The sequence below is a fragment of the Mchenga conophoros genome, linkage group LG7 (genome assembly GCF_057382185.1).
Source record: "Mchenga conophoros isolate Kocher_MC1m ecotype Shallow Benthic linkage group LG7, M_conophoros_male_GT1.1, whole genome shotgun sequence".
NCBI classification, from domain to species: Eukaryota; Metazoa; Chordata; class Actinopteri; order Cichliformes; family Cichlidae; genus Mchenga; species Mchenga conophoros.
Window position 1 is genome coordinate 46889962 of NC_140532.1, and position 19514 is coordinate 46909475.

The window sequence follows — 19514 nt, forward strand, 5'->3', positions numbered from 1 at the left end:
GTATATCTCATGCACATATCTTTCCACGTAGCACTTTTAATTCTTATCCCTACTTTTATTTTTTTCCATGTCTATTTAAGTGCTATTTATGACACTATGTTTGCACTGAAGCACTGCAGCAATTTCCTAATGTTGTAAACCTGCTCAACATTTGGCAATAAACCCCATTCTGATTCTGATTCTGATTCTGATTCACCCACTCGCACAGGATTTCATTCTGAATGAACTTCACCTTCACCCTCCAGCTGCTACCGCTTCCCGACACAGCCCGGCAGTGAATGTTTTGCACGGCCCGCCGGGGAATCTGCGGCCCGGCCCGCCACATGTGGAATTACCCGGCCGGTCAGAGCTATCTCCGAGAAGGAAGCGACGTTCCCGACGCCCATCGCCACAGCCGGGCCCCGAGACTTCTGAGTTGCCGGCTGTGGTGAGTGAAAAAGACACTCATGAGCCTTCCAATTTAGGGACTGTTTATTCTGGGGCTGTGTTTATTGCATTAGCTGCCCAGCCTGAAGCTCAGTTAGCTGCCCAGCCTGAAGCTCAGTTAGCTGCCCAGCCCGAAGCTCAGTTAGCTGCCCAGCCCAAAGCTCGCTTAGCTGCCCAGCAGCATTCAGCTCTGTCTCCAGTGTACCCGCTACCCGTAGCTCAGTCGCCAAATCCACCACTATCATCATCTGGACCATTACTTTAGTCACCCTCAGTTCAATCTCCTGTTCAGTCGCCACCAGCTGTGTCTCCGGTGTCCCCGCTAGCCCAGACATCAATGCAGTCTCCGTCTTCACCGGCTGCCTCTGTACGGGAGGCTGTGTCTGTGCCTCCCATTTTGGACTCTTCTTGTAGTACTTATTTTAGGCAGAGAGACAAACACCTTGATAATGTAAACATTCCTCAAGAGCTGGCCAGTTCCGAGACTGTGATGCACTCCAGGGCCTCCCCAGAGACTGAGTTTCAACCCGCAGTCGACTCTGGACCCCTGGAGGCTAAGAAGTCAGCTGAGGACTGCACCCTACTGTTGCTGCCTGAGCCAAACCCATGTGTTGCTCAGCTCCAGTCAGCATCAACCCTGCCAGAGGCCCGCGCGCTTGCTGGTTCTGTTTTGTCCCTGCCAGAGGCCCCCGTGCCTGCTGGTTCAGCCCTGTGTGTGCCAGGTGCCCCGGTGCCCGCTGGTTCTGTGACTGTTTTCGCTGGTGGGTCAGAGGAGCCCGTCCAGCCTCATGCCTCGTCAGCTGGGGGGCCCGAGGAGCCCGTCCAGCCTCATGCCTCGTCAGCTCGGGGGCCCGAGGGGCCCGTCCAGCTACCAGCAGCTTCATCCACCTTCTGCAGCGTCGCCTGGTCCAGCTTTAGCTTCGCTGTCGCCTGGTCCAGCGGCAGCCTCTTCCGCCTCGCCTGGTCCAGCCTCCGCATCAGCTTTAGCGTCGCCTGGTCCGGCCTCCGCTTCTTCAGCGTCGCCTGGTCTGGCCTCTGCGTCTGCCTCGCCTGGCCCTGCGGTTGTTGCACCACCGACCAAGGTACGTCCAGTACCTCAGCATTGCTGGCCACTTTCTGGGCCACCAGCCGGATGCCATCACCATCGTGGGCAACCTCCGGACTGGCTTCGTCTGCGTTGCCGCCGTTGCCGTCCGCACGGTCGGCCTCCGGACTTCTGTCACAGCCGCCACCGCCTTCCGCGTGGTCGCCCTCCAGATTTCCTTCGCCTGTATCGCCGCCACTGCCTTCCGCATGGTCTGCCTCCGGAGATGAATTGTTGTAGTCTCCTGAGTTGTCAGCCTCTGGGCCGGCCTCCTGAACTATGTTTTGGGACCCTGTTCATGGACTCCAGTATGTATGTTTGTGTTTTGGACATTCGTTTGGATCACTGGAGCTTCTTTTTGTTTGGTTTTGTCAAGTGACTCAGAGAGTAATAGTATAGATATTATACCAAGTTATTCATTAAAAACAGGAAGGAGCAAAAATAGTGTTTCTTACATAATTAAAAACACATCTGAATTAGGCTTTTACATGTTGACTATCTAAAACGGTAATAAATGTATAGTTTTTAGTTGTTTTACAGTCTGTTCGATTCAAATTCATGATTTATTATCTAGTGTCCAGCTCATTAAAGTCTCACCCCACTCTGTATACAGAAGATAGCATTTTGATTAGCCCACTTACTTGCATAAACAAACACAACATAGACGTTTGAAGGTAGTACATGGTGACGAAAGCTGAAGGCCCAACAAGTAAATTTAGACATTATAAAGAATGATTTTCTACCCGGACAAATAAAGTCTGGCTGAACACATGCGACTTTTACTATCTGACTTTTTGGTATCAATGAGTTTTCACATAAATAATGTTAGATTATCCAGTACATTGTTTGTTTTCTGAAATTACATTTTCTGGAATGTGGCTCCAACTTTTTGTAGAGCATTTTAGTCTGCAATGAAACATTAGGGCCCTAGAAGCCTTGGTAATGATCAAGTATAAAGCCAATACCATTAGAGGTCTTATCAGGGCCTTGATTAAGACAAGTGGAGTTGCCTGCAAAAAAAGTGTCCTCAGACGTAATTCAGACGTAAGCTGTGCTCTTATCACAGAAAAACAACACTGCTGAGAATGTCTAAGCAAAGATACCAGTGTTACAAAGTAAACTGCTTGGGCCCTTAATATTGGTGTTTGTTAGTGGAAGCAGGACTTCTACAGATAAACATTATTGTTGTCCTCACAGATTCTTACTTAACTCTGTTTTTAATCAGCTCTCCAAAAAAACTTGGTTCATGAATTTTTTTTACCCCACAGGAGAGTGGGACTTTATTGTAGCTTTAGAGGCTGAATTATATATAAATCCACCAGCCTCTTTAATAAGCACATGTTGTTAGTACCTGGTTAGAACCCCATCTGCCTTCAGAATTGTCTTAATTCTTTGTGGTACAGATTCAACAAGGTTCCGGAAATCTTCCTCAGAGATTTTGGTCCATAGAGATTGAAAATGTGACGTCACTCAGGGGTAAAACCGCAAAGAATTCTGGGAACTCGTGGCAAGAGGTACTAGCGCACGCAGGCTTTCAATTGAAATCAGTTATACAGCGATAAAAAGAAACACAAAAAATGGCAAGAAGCTGTTGTATTATTAACTGCAATAGCCGGTCGCATGACAGCCACGGGAAGCCGACGGGTAAAGAGATCGGTTGTTATCGGATTACGTCGTTGAAGAGAAATTGTTCGAGCCGTGTTTCCGAAGTAACAAAGAGGCGACGGGTGGCCTGGACTGCAGCCATTCAAAGAACAAATATAACATCCCAGAACCCTCCAGCTCACAGGTTAGTCTGCTCCAAGCATTCCCACACAGGTCAGTCTGCTGTTGTAGTTAATGCGTCATTTTTCTTAACATAATTAGTGATATAGGTTACAAGCAAGTCTGGCGCTGAACAGAAATTGTCGCGCTATGCTCCTTTGTTTATTGTGCATAAATAGTGAATTGTCCTGACACAATATTGCGTTTCGCTTCTGTTATTATGGTACATTGACAAAAACATATACTTTTATTCACAGGATAAAACAGTTGTTTTGTATCACTAATTGTCCAGTGTGATTACAGCATACAATATTATGAGACTGGTAAACTTATGATACGTACGATGGTCTTTACTTTCACGGTGCATTTCAAGGTCCTGTACCCATCCATCGGTAAACTGTTCCTGGGCTTGTTGCAGTGACCTGAAGTTATTAAACTTCATGAGTGTATGCACTCACTCCAAGAACGTATAATTATAAATCTGAGCGTGGTGAAAGTTGGGCAGCACGCTAACGTATTTTGTCCCTCTGTGTGCTCGTAAGGGTGTAACCCTTTCACTGGTTTGATTTTTTTCCTCGTATCTTTTCTTTGACTTTTCATCAAGTCTGTCTTTGTACGGACCGGCATTGTTCTCCTTCGTTTTGTACATACCTTTTTGAGGGCAAAGAAAAAGCAAGAATTTATTGGAACCGAAGAATGAACGTTTTGCGGTGCTGCAAATGCTTGCATTTGATGCGGTACTTGGATTGTTTTGCCACGAGTTCACGGCATGCAATGCGCGAAAGTCACGTGGTCCGTCAATCTCTATATTGACACGATCACATCCGTGATGTGAATCTCCCTTTCCACTACATCCCAAAGGTGCTCTGTTAGATTGGGATCTGGTGACAATGGAGGCTGTTTAAATACAGAAAACTCATTGTTCAAATAAGCAGTTTAAGATGATTTAATAAGATGAACTTTGCTACATGGCCCACTATCCTGCTGAAAGCAACTATCAGAAGATGGGCACACAGATGTGCCAACCAGTGCGGTCTTCTGCTGCTGTAGACCATCTGCTTCAAGGTTCGACAACAACCGTGCCATGTTCTAAGTAAATCACCTTTCTTCCTCATTCTGATGCTTGGTTTCAACTTCAGCAGATCATCGTGGCCATGTCTACATGCCTAAATCTACTGAGCTGCTGCCATTTGATTAGCTGATTACATATTTGCCCTAATGAGCAGTTGTACCTAACAAAGTGGGTTTATATTAATGTGCATAGAGCACAGATAATTGATTAGTTTATTGATTAGTGAAGACAAGACACCAGGGCACCATGACTCTTGATTACACCATGAACAAACCACTCTCTGGTTAAGTGCTATTGGTAAAGCTACAGTATTCAAAATAATATAAAAATAATAAATTAAATAATCACTTTTACTACACATTTCTACCTACAGAAAAATAATAAGAGCAAAATTGCTGAGATGCAGTTTTAACTGAATTTTGTTTAATCTTAGATGCTCAGGTACTGCAAAATTACTACTGCAATTGTGTTGAATTTGTTCTTTGAATTTAAAAATGCTGTTTCTTAAAACCTCTGATCGTGACTGAGAACATTACAGAATGGAAGCATCTGCAGTGTTGACAATAAGTATGCAACCCTGGTTAAGTCAGTCCAGCTGTTGCTGAGGAGAAAGTAACAAAAATGTACCCACTAAAACAAAAAATAATATATGTAGTAGGAAGTGTGCCCTATCCGGGGAGGATGTGGAGTTGCTGGTATTTGCCTATTGTTGTTTTGTTAAGCTGAAAATATAATCACAACATAGTGCTTAATGGAAGGTTTTTAAACTCTATGGTAATGGAAAAAAATGAACATCATAAAAATGAGACAAATCGATTTAGTTGCAATAAATTATGATTTGAAACCCAGAAATGTGCCAGAGAATGACATACAAATTTAAATGAGTATGCTCTCTTGGTGACATACTGCAATCTCTGATGACGTTTGAATTTTAATAATGACAACTTATAATAACCTTTAAATCAGTGTTAGCTGAGCTTACAGGACTATATGCAGTCCTGTGAAACTAACCAAACCCCATGCTTCAGTAGCTTGACAAACCACCTTTAGCAGCAATAACTTGAAGAAATTGCTTCTGTGTGACCTTATCAGTCTCTCACTTTGTTGCAGAGAAATTTTCTTCCCTCCCTTATTTACAGCATTGATTCAGTTTATTAAGATCTGCAGGCATTCTTTTATGCATAACGCTTTATTTAAGGTCATTCCACAGCATTTCAATTGGGTTGACTTCTAGAGTTTGACTGGAGCACTGTAACGTGCGAGTTTAATTTGTATTTTTTTTTGTTTTTTTTAGATATATGCCCAGATCAAATGGTTAAAAAACAGGCCTTTTTCATCAGACCTCGACTACCTTGAATGACTAGTAATATTGTTTTTCACCAAAAGCGGCACTGTGCATTAGGGCCAGACAACCGTGGCCTGAGGTGTTCAAAAAAACTTGTTCAGTTTTTCTCTAATTGAACTGTCATAAACTTTAGTCTGTCTCAATGTGACAGACTGGTGGCCTGTGTGCCTCCCCTCTCACTCTATGGCAGCTGGGATAGGCTCCAATTCAATTTTAATTATACAGCACCAAATCACAACAGTAGTCGCCTCAAGGCACTTTATAGTGTAAGGTAGACCCTACAATAATACATACAGAGAAAAAATCCAACAGCCCCCTATGAGCAAGCACTTTGGCGACAGTGGGAAGGAAAAATTCCCTTTAAACAGGAAGAAACCTTGAGCAGAACCAGGCTCAGGGAGGGGTGGCTGTGACCGGTTGGGCAGAAAAAAAGAAGACAGGATATGTGAGGTGAGGTCAAAGTCAAAGTCAGCTTTATTGTCAATTCTGCCACATGTACAGGACATACAGAGAATAGAAACTATGTTACTCTCAATCCCTAGATAAAATAGCAAATGAACATTTAAATATAAGAGTGATTAAAAATGCAAGTAAAATAATTAAAAAGTAAAATTTAAATAAATAAATACAATACAATTTTTACATATAACAAGAAAGCTATACAATATACAATATAATGAGTAAATGACATTGAGTGCAAACCAGGCTCCAATGCTCCACAAAGTGACTGGTAACTGGTGCAGGCCAGTGAGTGAGTTAGAGAGAGAGTGTGTGTGTGTGTGTGTGTGTGTGTGTGTGTGTGTGTGTGTGTGTGTGTGTGTGTGTGTGTGTGTGACAGAGTTCAGTAGGACCGTGGAGGAGAGAGGGGAGAGGGGGCAGAATCGGGAGGGAGTTAAGCTTCCTGACAGCCTGATGGATGAAGCTGTCCTTCAGCCTGCTGGTCCTGGCCTGGAGACTCCGCAGTCTCCTCCCCAACGGCAGCAGCTTGAAGAAGCTTTGCATTGGGTGCGTGGGATCAGCCGCTATGCAAAGGGCTTTTTTAGTGAGACGGGTGCTGTAAATGTCCTGGAGGGAGGGGAGAGAGACACCAATGATCCTCTCTGCAGCTCTCACTATGCGTTGGAGGGTTCTATGACAGGACGCATTGCAGGTTCCAAACCACACAGTGATGCAGCTCGACAGGATGCTCTCGATGGTGCCTCTGTAGAAAGTGTACATGATGGGGGCTGGTGCTCCTGCTCTTCTTAGTTTGCGGAGAAAGAAGAGACGCTGCTGTGATTTCTTGGCCAGTGCTGTGGTGTTGTACGTCCAGGAGAGATCCTCTGTGATGTGCACACCCAAGAACTTGGTGCTGCTCACTCTCTCCACAGACGCTCCGTCAATGGTCAGAGGAGCATGTTGGGTGTGCATTCTCCTGAAGTCCACAACAATCTCCTTCGTCTTCTCCACATTCAGAGAGAGATTGTTGTCAGCACACCACGTGGCCAGGCGTCTCACCTCACTTCTGTAGTCGGTCTCATCCCTGTTGCTAATGAGACCCACCACCGTTGTGTCGTCCGCAAACTTGATGAAGAGGTTGGAGCTGTATGATGGAGTGCAGTCATGGGTCAGCAGAGTGAAGAGGAGGGGGCTCAGCACACATCCCTGCGGGGCCCCCGTGTTTAAAATGATGGTGCTGGATGTGTTACTGCCGACCCGTACTGCTTGAGGTCTTCCGGTGAGGAAATCCAACAGCCAGTTGCACAGTGAGGTGTTGAGCCCCAGCTGGACCAGCTTTTGAGTGAGCTGTTGGGGGATTATGGTGTTGAATGCTGAACTGAAATCTATGAACAGCATTCGAACATATGAGTCATTTTTGTCCAGGTGTGTGAGTGCCGAGGTGACGTGATGGTGGTGCTTAAACACAAGGCTGCAGCAATATTTCACGTCGAGAGATAACAATCCTCAGCACAAAGTGTCCTTTCTCCTTCATGTGCATTCAAAGGACAAAAAATACACACTTTCAAGGTTTGAAAAGTTCCAAAGTTTGGACCAAGGAGACAAATGATTTGAGTGAGAAATAGAGGAGGCCAACTTTGTCCACTGGGAACAACTATTATTGAACATAAGAGGTGGCCTCCAACACCAACTATCAGCTACTTGAAAGGCAGTGTTGAGATCACTTCCCAGGCATTTCAACCCCTACTCACACCTCGAACATGTGACCCTTAATATCTCACACAATGGCACAGTGAGGCAATGGCTTACAAAGGATTCACACCTTGATTCCTGTGACTGCAATAACCAATGGCTTAATTCACACCTTGGCTCATGTGACCCCTCACGATTCACATGATGACTGGGGAGTAAATAACTCTCAGGATCACCTCCAAAGAGGACAAAATTATAATGGATGAATTACTTGGAACTCCCCATCAGTTTTTGGAGCTGAGGAAGCCTCTCAGATTAGAAGTGAAATGTCTTCAAACATCTTGAAACATATTCAAGCATTTAGGACTAAAATGATCTGGATGACCTAGAACATTCATTTGTGGAATTTCTTGCCTTATTAATGGGGTTCGGACCATCAGTTGTGTTGTGCAGAAGTCAGGTTAGTACAGTAAAGAGTAAAGAGGAACGGCAGTCTATCATTACTTCAAGAACTTTGAATGTGTCCCCAAGTGCATTCACAAAAACCATCAAACACTACAACAAAACTGGCTCACATGAGGAAAGGAAGACCAAGAGTCACCTCTGCTACTGGCGATAAATTCATCCAAGTCATCAGCCTCGGAAATCGCAAGTTAGCAGCACCTCAGATAAATGCCACACAGCGTTCCGGTAGCAGACACATCTCCACATCAACTGTTCAGAGGACACTAATAATGCATGAATCAGGCCTTTATGGTCAAATAGCTGCAAAGAAACCACTACTAAGGAAAAGCAACAAGCAGAAGAGCTTTGTTGTTCTAAGAAACACAAGGAATGGACATTAGACCAGGGGGAAATCTGTGCTTTGGTCTGATGAGTCGAAATCTGAGATCTTTGGTTCCACCCACCGTGTCTTTGTGCGGTGCAGAAAAGGTGAATATTTATTTGTCAAACGGGACAATGACCCCAAACACACCTCTAAGCTGTGTAAGAGCTATTTGACCAAGAAGGAGAGTGATGGAGTGCTGCGCCAAATGGCCTGGCCTCCACAGTCCTAAACCCAATCGAAATGGTTTGGGATTCTTCTTTAAAGAATCTAGCATATAAAACATGTTTTGAGCTATTTAACACTTTTACATAATTCCATACGTGTTCATTCATAGTTTGGATTATGTAAACAATATACAAAGTTCATTTAGCAAATAAAAGAAGAAGAAAAAAGATACAAATTGAAGCTAATATATTTCAATATTACTTCACCTGTAGTGATTCAGTTACATATCGAAAAGGAGTGGGAAGAAGTACACACTTATTTAATCCCACTCTTTGCCATAAGTTATCAGTCTATATTTAATCAGCTTCCTTACTGATATAATCTGCAGTAATAATGACGAACAGATTTCTAATATAATATAGACACCACATCATATCCTTATGTTTTTGTGATCCTATAACTTTACCTCCACACCAATACCTCCAGTTTCAATGAGCATAAATAAAATTTCCTAAACAGAGACATTGACTGAATTTCAATAATTTCCTTTTCTTTATCACTCATGAAGATCATTTCGTTATAACTCTTTTTGAACTGCTTTTTGTTTGGACATTGCTTCAACTCCATACTCGAACTGCTCCATAGTTTTGATGCCTTCAGTGATAATCTACAATTTAAGGAGTTATGAAAATTAAAAAAAACAAAACATTAAATCAGAAGGTGTTTCCAAATGCTCGACTGGTATTGTATATTGTAGGGTAGTGTTTTGTACATTTGCATAGAGGATGTGGAGCTACCTCTTGGCTCTTGGTGAATAATGGAGCAGCAAACAATCTAAACTTGATTTTCATTGTCATGGTGGCCTTCATTGTAAAATTCTAGTTTTTTAGGGCCATTGAGAGAATATGTTTCTGCCCACTGATCTTAAGAGGCAGTGACAAACACCATTGACTTGGTGTAGTTCAATGAGGCAGAGGGCAAAGAAGAGACTTACTTGTAGAGGCTGTCGGGTTCCAGGCACTTGAAGACCACTGAATATAGCACAGAGTGGGGATGGTCTCCACTCCTCCTCCCAGCAACAACACAGGACGAACCCAAACCAGAAAACAGATCATCCATCAAGCTCAGGACCTCACCTTATAAAGAGATAACATTGGAAGGAAAGGGAAAACAATGAAAGCACGAATTGAAGTCTGAACCAAAGAAAGGTTCTTACAAAAAGGTCACTTTGGAAATGTTATTTGGCCTGTTTTACTATTAAATATTTTGAGGGGGGAAAAAATGAACAATTGCAAACGTATCTTTCAACATTGCATTTTATCTATTGTTCCATCTATTGCGAAACAATCCCACATGTTTTGGTTCCACCACATGTTTTAACATAAGAAAAACAACAGTGCAAAACACGAGCTTAGTCATGAATGGATTTCTACATTTAGGCATGGAGCTCTTGTAACTGTGCAATTTGAATGATGTTGTTTCACCTCTGCCTGCTCAAGCCGAGGCCATAACAAATGGGACTTTTTACTGTCAGGAACCCATTCACATTACATTACAGAACTGTAAAGAGAACAGGATTTCATACACATTTTGACTTATTGTACATGCTGCTATTACACTGACACCTCCTTGAACACAGTGGTGTCTCAAAAACAGCTTACTTCACAAGCTGTGCAAGAAAAGCAATGCACAATTGTTCATTTAGACATAGGCATACACAACATCAGTTTCCAGTACTCATGGGGGTGATGGAAAAAAGGCGAGACCTGTCAAACTACTGTGGTTTAAAAGCTCTCAAATAGTTGGATTTTAAACTATTTCTACATGAGGTAAAGGGCAGCTTAATTTTAGCTTATGATACGTGTGCCAAATTATAAACACAGAGAGTCTGGCTGGTGGGGCACAAGGGGATGGTAAGAAAAGGTTGCAAGGAAGAGGAAAAAGAACTGCACGAATGAATGATTTGACCTTTTCACAGAAAGAGCTCTGTGTATAGGAGGTTGCCCCCAAACACATTCCAGCACTATTACAGGATTACTCCTCCAAAGGTCTTACCTTTCTAAACATCACTCTCAAACTGTGTTAATTTATATTGTTGTTAAAGTCCACGTGAGGCTGAAAGTAAGTTGTGAATACTGGTATCAGTTTTGTTCAAAACAACATCTCAGGGATGTTGGTGGTATGTCCTGTAGCGCACAGTTCAAATAGAAATTAAACTTTATCTTTCACCTTAAGCAACTTTCAACAATAAAAAAACTCAAATAATACCAAATACCAAATCTGTTCCATCACAGAGTCTAAAAAGATTAAAAATAATACAAAAAACACAGCATGCACAAATGTTCAGTAAAAGAAAAAAAGAAAAAAAAGGTCAGGAGAGAACTAGTAAAGAGCGAGGCTGTATAAGAAAAAAGGCAGTGAGTTTTATGATTATGTTTTATGATTTTGGATGTGGTCGTGGAGAAGAATGATGTCGTCAGTGGATGTTTTGATGATCAGGGTAAATCAAAAAGTTGAAACGCCACTAAAGTATACTTCAGAAGTTTTTGGAGAAGTTGGGGAGATTTGTCATTTTTATTTTTATTATTATTATTCTGACTTGCAAAAATCAAGTGACAGGGCTGCTGACAAACTGAGAGCTTAGTCTCTGACAAGTAAGTTATTGTTTGTTGCTAAGACAAAATTCTTGTTTTTCTTATTTGCTTGGTTTAAACGGCACTTTCAAAAACTTGACAGACAACAAAAGTATCTCTCTGAAGATTTGAAATAGCATATTCACACAAACCTTCTAGGACATGATTTTTGCATAAATTAAATAGTGACAAGTAAAAATAGATGAAAGGATTAAATGAAAGAGCTGTAGTAGATTACCCAGTAACTGCCATCAATTCATAACTCACTTATCTTGTATTAGAGATGCACAAGTGAGTTTTCTTAACACTTTAAGTTCTCCATGTGCCTGCATGGGTTTCCTCCAGCTACACTGGCTTCCTTGGACAGTCTAAGGATGTGCTCGGTTTACGTTAATTAATGATTTAGTAAGGTATTACTGGACATACGGTACAGAACGTATATTTAAGTAGCAGCATTTGGTATTAATTAGCTGATCAAAACGACAAATTATTATACAATTATCAATTCAAAGAGTCACCAAAGACCATAGTGGGTATTACATAACTAATAAATATTTTAATTACTCTTACAACAAATTGTTAAACCAATGAACCTACCCTCTTTCCCTACTAATTTACAATACAATTTATGCAGCACAGCACAACACAACCTAGTCCTTTAGACTGATCCTTCATAGGAACACTGACAGTTCTGGCACCTTGAGAGTGGTGAGGAGTACTCTGAAATTTTGCTCACACCATGCAACTATAAAAAAGCAGAGCTAACAAAAATTGAAAGCATTCAGATTTTGTTCAGAATAATAAAGACAGATTACCGTGCCTGATCTCTACCTTGAAAGCAACTCTAAATTCCTTCTAACACGCTTTGAGCATCAGTAAGAGCACGTGCTATATAAATACCAGTCCACTTACAAAAGAGTTGAAAAGAACTTAAAATACACATTTGTGTTTTAGAACTTGGCCTCACAATATCAACATAAGTTAGCATACTAGTTTTGAAACACAATTTTCTAGAGATCATTACCAAAATCTACAAGAAGAATAATTTGCTGCCATAACACATAGTGCAGGATTGGGGTCAAGCATGTGTACTTTGGTAACCCCTTGCATACCACCTTCTGTTTTAGAGAGTATGGAGAAGATGTGCATGTCTATTTTCATCTGGTATCACAGGAGAGGAAACGTGAGGAGGGTTTGTGTGTGTATGCATCCCTAGGAGTGGAGAATGGGCTGATTAACTGAATATGTTCACACGTGCAAAATGATGTATGACTCAACTGCTAAAGTGGAAGTTTTTTTTACAAGCTATTGGCGCACATGTTTGGCTGTGTCTATGCGTGTTTTTGATTTCTACTCAAGACTTTCAAATGCGATAGCTTAAAAGGGGATATCTTATAAGTGATTTCATATCAGAATTAGGTAAAGATAATCAAAATCCAATCCATTAACAATAGAATAAGAAATGTGAGCACACCCAGAAGCAGCATTTATTGTTATGAGGGTTCCTCATGGGTAGGCCTGTGGTCCGTCAACATTTCTGTCAATACCGAAGCCAAACAGCTCACAGCTGGCAAAAATTAAGGCCCCTGAAATTCTATTACGGTAAAAGCCATTTTGCGTGTTCTCCAGCTTACATGGCGATTAAAACCTCATGGTAAATGCCAGGTGACCTTTTTAGTAAGCAGAGAGAAGAACAAATAACAGCAAATCATGGGAAAGTGACGTCTTGGGCTGACTGACAGTGTACAAAAGAACCACTCTGATTCAAACACACCCTGGCCTTGTAACTATGATGTAGTTGCAAACAAGTCATGATAAGTTTATTTGTACAGACCGATATCATATACAATGTCTCAAAGAGCTTTGCTGCGCCACAACAGAAACAGTTCCTGACCCAGGCTGGCGCAAAGTCTCTGAAAAAAACAAAACAAAACAAGGAATACCCCTCTCAGAAAACTTTGGCACGTAACAACACAAAAAGGAGGAGGTAGGGAGGGCAAAAGAGGAAAAGAGAATCAAAGAGGTCCTTCCTTCACGGAAAGCATAAGTAACAGCAAGTGGAAGACACAATAACAAAAATGATTGCAGCACACAAAAACATAACTGTGGTATTATAAAGGAGTAAATGTGTATGCAGAGAAAATCTACACATGTACTATGGACTTTATATTCACGTTTATGTGCATCTTCTGAACTTGGATGTGGAAATGTGTGCACATGTGGAACGGGACATGTGGGGGTTTTCTGTCTTTAAACCAAACTTGCCATTCTGTTATGGCAGACATAGCCTTTCACATACAGTTTCTAATTCATGCACAGTCTAACTGCTTTAGCCATTAGCTGTATTTGTCTTTCTGTATATGTTTTTATTTGAATGAGAATGTATATGCAAATCGTCAAGGTGAGCTGGTTTATGGATTAGATATGTTTAGATATTTTTTCTTCAAGGAGGAAATTTGAAAGTATCAGAAGAAGAAAAAATGTAATTGGAATTGATAAATGAACTTATTCACTTACATACAAGTGAGTAATAACACTAAAGCACTTTTTTATTAAACAAGTATAAGTAGTTGCTTCAAAGTGCTGAATTTGAATAGTATAGCTTTTCATTGCAAGGATATATTGGTGTAAGTAGGGTAGGGATTAATAAGGGTAGAAAATCAAAAATAATCTATGGGAGAGATAACAAAAATTTTAGGAATGTCCAAATCGCCCATCTGCTTCAGTCTTAAAAAAGGAAGAAAAAAAAATCTGAACCGGCTAACTCAGCAACACTAAAAAGTTTGAAAGACCACAGAAGACAACTAAAGTGCATGATGAGAGAATTATTTCCATGGTTAAGAAAAACAATTACACAACTAAGCCTTTATGAATGGAAATACAAATGGTTTACAACAAGGTGCAAACCACTGGTTACATGGATTCGACTTTGCCAAAAAACATCTAAAATGGTCTGCACAGTTCTGCAAAACGTTCTGGCCAGATGAAACCAAGATTAACTTGCACCAGATGGGAAGACAAAAGTATGAAGGAGAGAAACACTCATGATCTGAATCATACCGCATTATCTGTCAAACATGGTGCAGGGAATGTAATGGCGTGGCCATGAATGGCTCTCAGTGGAACTGGGTCACTCGTGTTTATTGATGATGTGGCTGCTGAGAGAACTATCAGGATAAATGCTAAATTGTACATAGCAAAACTGATCAGACAGCATTTCACAGTGTGAATGGATGATGACCCAAAGCATACTGCAAAAGTAACAGTATGGTTTGTGAGATAAAAAACTGAAAGGGACGCACAAACAAGCAGCAACTGAAGTTTGCTGCAAGGCGATACTAAGTATAAAAATGTCAGTAATTCTTCAAAAGTTAATATAATCGTTCTTGTTAAACCCACTGAATTAAAGCTAAAGTTCTGCACCACTGTTACACATTGACTCTATGTCCAAAGGCAAAACTAGTAAAACTAGAAAAAACTGTCTTTGTCCTACAATCTGTTCTGCATATACCATAAAATTTAGGTGCCTAACTAACTAACTAACTAACTATATAAACTACAGTGGGGCAAAAAAGTATTTAGTCAGCCACCGATTGTGCAAGTTCCCCCACCTAAAATGATGACAGAGGTCAGTAATTTGCACCAGAGGTACACTTCAACTGTGAGAGACAGAATGTGAAAAAAAAATCCATGAATCCACATGGTAGGATTTGTAAAGAATTTATTCGTAAATCAGGGTGGAAAATAAGTATTTGGTCAATAACAAAAATACAACTCAATACTTTGTAACATAACCTTTGTTGGCAATAACAGAGGTCAAACGTTTACTATAGGTCTTTACCAGGTTTGCACACACAGTAGCTGCTATTTTGGCCCATTCCTCCATGCAGATCTTCTCGAGAGCAGTGATGTTTTGGGGCTGTCGCCGAGCAACACGGACTTTCAACTCCCGCCACAGATTTTCTATGGGGTTGAGGTCTGGAGACTGGCTAGGCCACTCCAGGACTTTCAAATGCTTCTTACGGAGCCACTCCTTTGTTGCCCGGGCGGTGTGTTTTGGATCATTGTCATGTTGGAAGACCCAGCCTCGTTTCATCTTCAAAGTTCTCACTGATGGAAGGAGGTTTTGGCTCAAAATCTCACGATACATGGCCCCATTCATTCTGTCCTTAACACGGATCAGTCGTCCTGTCCCCTTGGCAGAAAAACAGCCCCATAGCATGATGTTTCCACCCCTATGCTTCACAGTAGGTATGGTGTTCTTGGGATGCAACTCAGTATTCTTCTTCCTCCAAACACGACGAGTTGAGTTTATACCAAAAAGTTCTACTTTGGTTTCATCTGACCACATGACATTCTCCCAATCCTCTGCTGTATCATCCATGTGCTCTCTGGCAAACTTCAGACGGGCCTGGACATGCACTGGCTTCAGCAGCGGAACACGTCTGGCACTGCGGGATTTGATTCCCTGCCGTTGTAGTGTGTTACTGATGGTGACCTTTGTTACTTTGGTCCCAGCTCTCTGCAGGTCATTCACCACATCCCCCCGTGTGGTTCTGGGATCTTTGCTCACCATTCTCATGATCATTTTGACCCCACGGGATGAGATCTTGCGTGGAGCCCCAGATCGAGGGAGATTATCAGTGGTCTTGTATGTCTTCCATTTTCTGATGATTGCTCCCACAGTTGATTTTTTCACACCAAGCTGCTTGCCTATTGTAGATTCACTCTTCCCAGTCTGGTGCAGGTCTACAATACTTTTCCTGGTGTCCTTCGAAAGCTCTTTGGTCTTGGCCATGGCGGAGTTTGGAGTCTGACTGTTTGAGGCTGTGGACAGGTGTCTTTTATACAGATGATGAGTTCAAACAGGTGCCATTCATACAGGTAACGAGTGGGGGACAGAAAAGCTTCTTACAGAAGACGTTACAGGTCTGTGAGAGCCAGAGATTTTCCTTGTTTGAGGTGACCAAATACTTATTTTCCACCCTGATTTACGAATAAATTCTTTACAAATCCTACCATGTGAATTCATGGATTTTTTTTTCACATTCTGTCTCTCACAGTTGAAGTGTACCTCTGGTGCAAATTACTGACCTCTGTCATCATTTTAGGTGGGGGAACTTGCACAATCGGTGGCTGACTAAATACTTTTTTGCCCCACTGTAAGTGTGACCTGCTCCAGCGTCTCCATATCTGGGTGCCACCACAATAACTGCACTCCAGTATTTAACTACTGCTTCAGGAGTCATCCAGCCCAACCAGCCTTCTTCACAACCAATGGTTGCCTTCTATGGCAGGCAGCTATGACCTTCTGACCACAGCTCCTAAATGAGCGTTTCTGCAACTGAGTCTTTGAAGATGGCCAACTCAGATGCTATGTCCCCCATCTCCCCTGGGATGCAATTAACTGTTCAGTAACTGCAGGGTTTACCATTTCTGTCCAGCAGTCTTTCCTGCCATCTGATCCAACTCACCACTAGTTGTTCAGCTCTGCTAATCTCTTCAACCTTGTGTCCAATCACTGACCAATGGGCTAAGTGCTTTGGTAAAATTTAAACTTGTGCTCTGCTTTAGGTCAGGCCATTCCTACAAATGACCTCTCTTCCAGTACATTATCCAAGATCCCATCCAGAATCGCCTTGCCATCCAGAGCCTTGCTCTCTGTGACTCAGTCACGCAGAGGTGACCCTCTCACGCTCCAGTGCAAATTCCATGACTGCAGCACTCAGCCAGCCAGGGGCTTGTTAGTATCCCCACAAACTCCCCGGTTCCTCTCATTATATGTAAAATCTGGATAAGGATAGAGTCCAGCCCCTCGCAGCGGTTAGGTTCCAGAACCCTTGTATAGAGGTGAGCCCAAATAAAATTAGTTGGTACCACTCCACCTAACACACTACCTTTTAAAAAAAATATTTTTAAACAGATAAAAAAAAAGCTGTTAGCAAGCTTGTCTTCCTGATCTGGCTCCAAGAACAGGTCCTGGTTTCCCTCACAGAGGAAGCTGCAGCATCTCAGATGCAATTCTTTTTTTTTCTTTTAATGAGACTGGTGACGTTTCATTTTACTGGAATTGTTGCTCAATATGATTCATGTTTTCTACAATCACAGTGTTGCTTTGTCAAAGTGAATATAACCTGCACAACACACTATTCGCTGAAGCTTTTCTTCCTCATTTAAGTTATTTCTTGAAAGCATTGTCTGCTGAGATGACATATTGTTGCTGAGCAGGAACTAATCCTATGGACAAACTCAGTGGAATGCTTACATCTTGATAACACATTCATTTGCAAGAGTAAAAAGAGCATTACGTCAGAGCTTTACAGTTATCTGAAATTAATCAACTTCCCTCCAGCTAATAATAATTGAGTTTTCACCCAGGCCATAGTTTAATCAAAGATAAGATATCATATTTAAATGTAAAATAACATATGGGTATGAATGAAAGCATGAAGAAACAAGTTTAGCAGATGTAATGACAAAACCGATTAATTAATTATTTGATCCTCCTTTAGGATTAATTTAAATGTTTAATTGCACTGTCATCCTGCCTGCCATAGTTATACAGTTCTGTTAAAGGCAGCTCTTATAGGGAGAAGGTCAAATGAGGTTACAGCTAGATGACAAAGTGGCATGCAAACTGAAAATTGTTTCATGTACACAAACCTTGACTTCCTACTGTTGAAAAAATTTGATCTGACTTGAGCTATTAAAGATATGCGATATCACGTGCTCTGGATGTTTATCAGATTCTTTATTTTTGTTTGTTTCCTTTTCAGAACGATGTGGCACACTGGCTATGACTACCCGTGAATTAAAATCTGTTAGGCAGTGACCTTACCTTACCTTTTCTACATAGCAAGAAATTGGCTCAGAAGGGGTTGCTTTCTTACAGACTAATGGCCTCGTAGGGCCATCTGTACCACGTCTGGTCATTTTTATTGCTTTTGGCTTTGCTTTGTCCTTTTGGCCCTCCTGCTGAATCTGAATTAAGACAAGAGGTGTCAGTACTGACAGGCTGTTTGGTTGTTGTGCTGCACTGTTTGAAGAATTGATTTGCAGTGCCATCTTTTACCTGACAAGGAGAATAGTGTGAACTCATGGCATCAACTAGTGCTGTTGTACAACACTGTGAGGAGACTTGTGTAGGGAGGCATTAAACTAAAACCACTTGTGTCAGCAAACACAGTGGCCAGCATGGGCATTGTGTTTCTGGACATTGACGCTTAGTGAGATTTGACTGAGCATACATAAAAAATGGAAATATTTTTAGAGTAGAGATGAATGACAATTTAACCTTTTTTTTTCCTTTTTTTCCTTTTTATTCTCAAAAGGCAACACGGGCAATGGAACAAAAAGAGGGAATATTTTCTATTGTGAATGAAGCTTGATGTGTGAGCTTGATGTGTAAGTGTTTGAATGACCTATTTATAATTCTTATAACTTTTTTTATAGCACATAAACTGCTTTGTATGTGTCCCTATACTGCTAAACGTTCACAATGTATGGAATTAATAGGGAACAACAAAGTATACATAATAATTTTGATTTACTCCTCTACACAATCACAACTAATATTCACACAAGCCACTAACATCCAATTTCCCAGATATAAATATCCCATGATGTCACTGGCATTGATCCAAGTCCAAGACTGAGTTATTTTACCATCAATACTTTGGCTTCCACAGGGGTTCCATTTATTTGTATCATCGCTTTAACAATTTATTTTCCATGATCAGTGTATCTTATTTTGTTTCATTAAGTTTGTCTCCCAATAGCAGTGTTTTTCTTTTTTTGAGATGTTCATCCCGCTCAGGTTCTTCACTTGTCTTAGTAGGACAGTCTTGTGCTATTAACAACCCTAACAGGAACTGTCTTGGTGTCTATTCAGGGTGGGGTGTGTTGGCTACGACAGTGATACATTTAATTGCAATTTTCTTGCTTTAAACGGACTTAATAAGTTGCCATTTCTTTTTTTTTCCCAGCTCTTGCGTCATGACACTCTCAGCTCTACTTCTAGCCATTTCATCTGCATAAGTTCGGTGTGTAGATTAAACATTGTTTAT

The 19514-nt window shown here is 41.4% G+C and overlaps 1 protein-coding gene across 1 annotated transcript in view; it reads right to left on the reverse strand.

Annotated features, from left to right (window-relative positions):
- The window catches only part of astn2 (astrotactin 2), a 303910-nt gene that overhangs the window by 22539 nt on the left and 261857 nt on the right, over positions 1–19514 (reverse strand). Inside the window, exon 20 of the mRNA XM_085279739.1 lies at positions 9810–9951. Coding sequence (XP_085135865.1) covers positions 9810–9951 — 142 coding nt within the window. The remainder of the gene's footprint in view (positions 1–9809; positions 9952–19514) is intronic.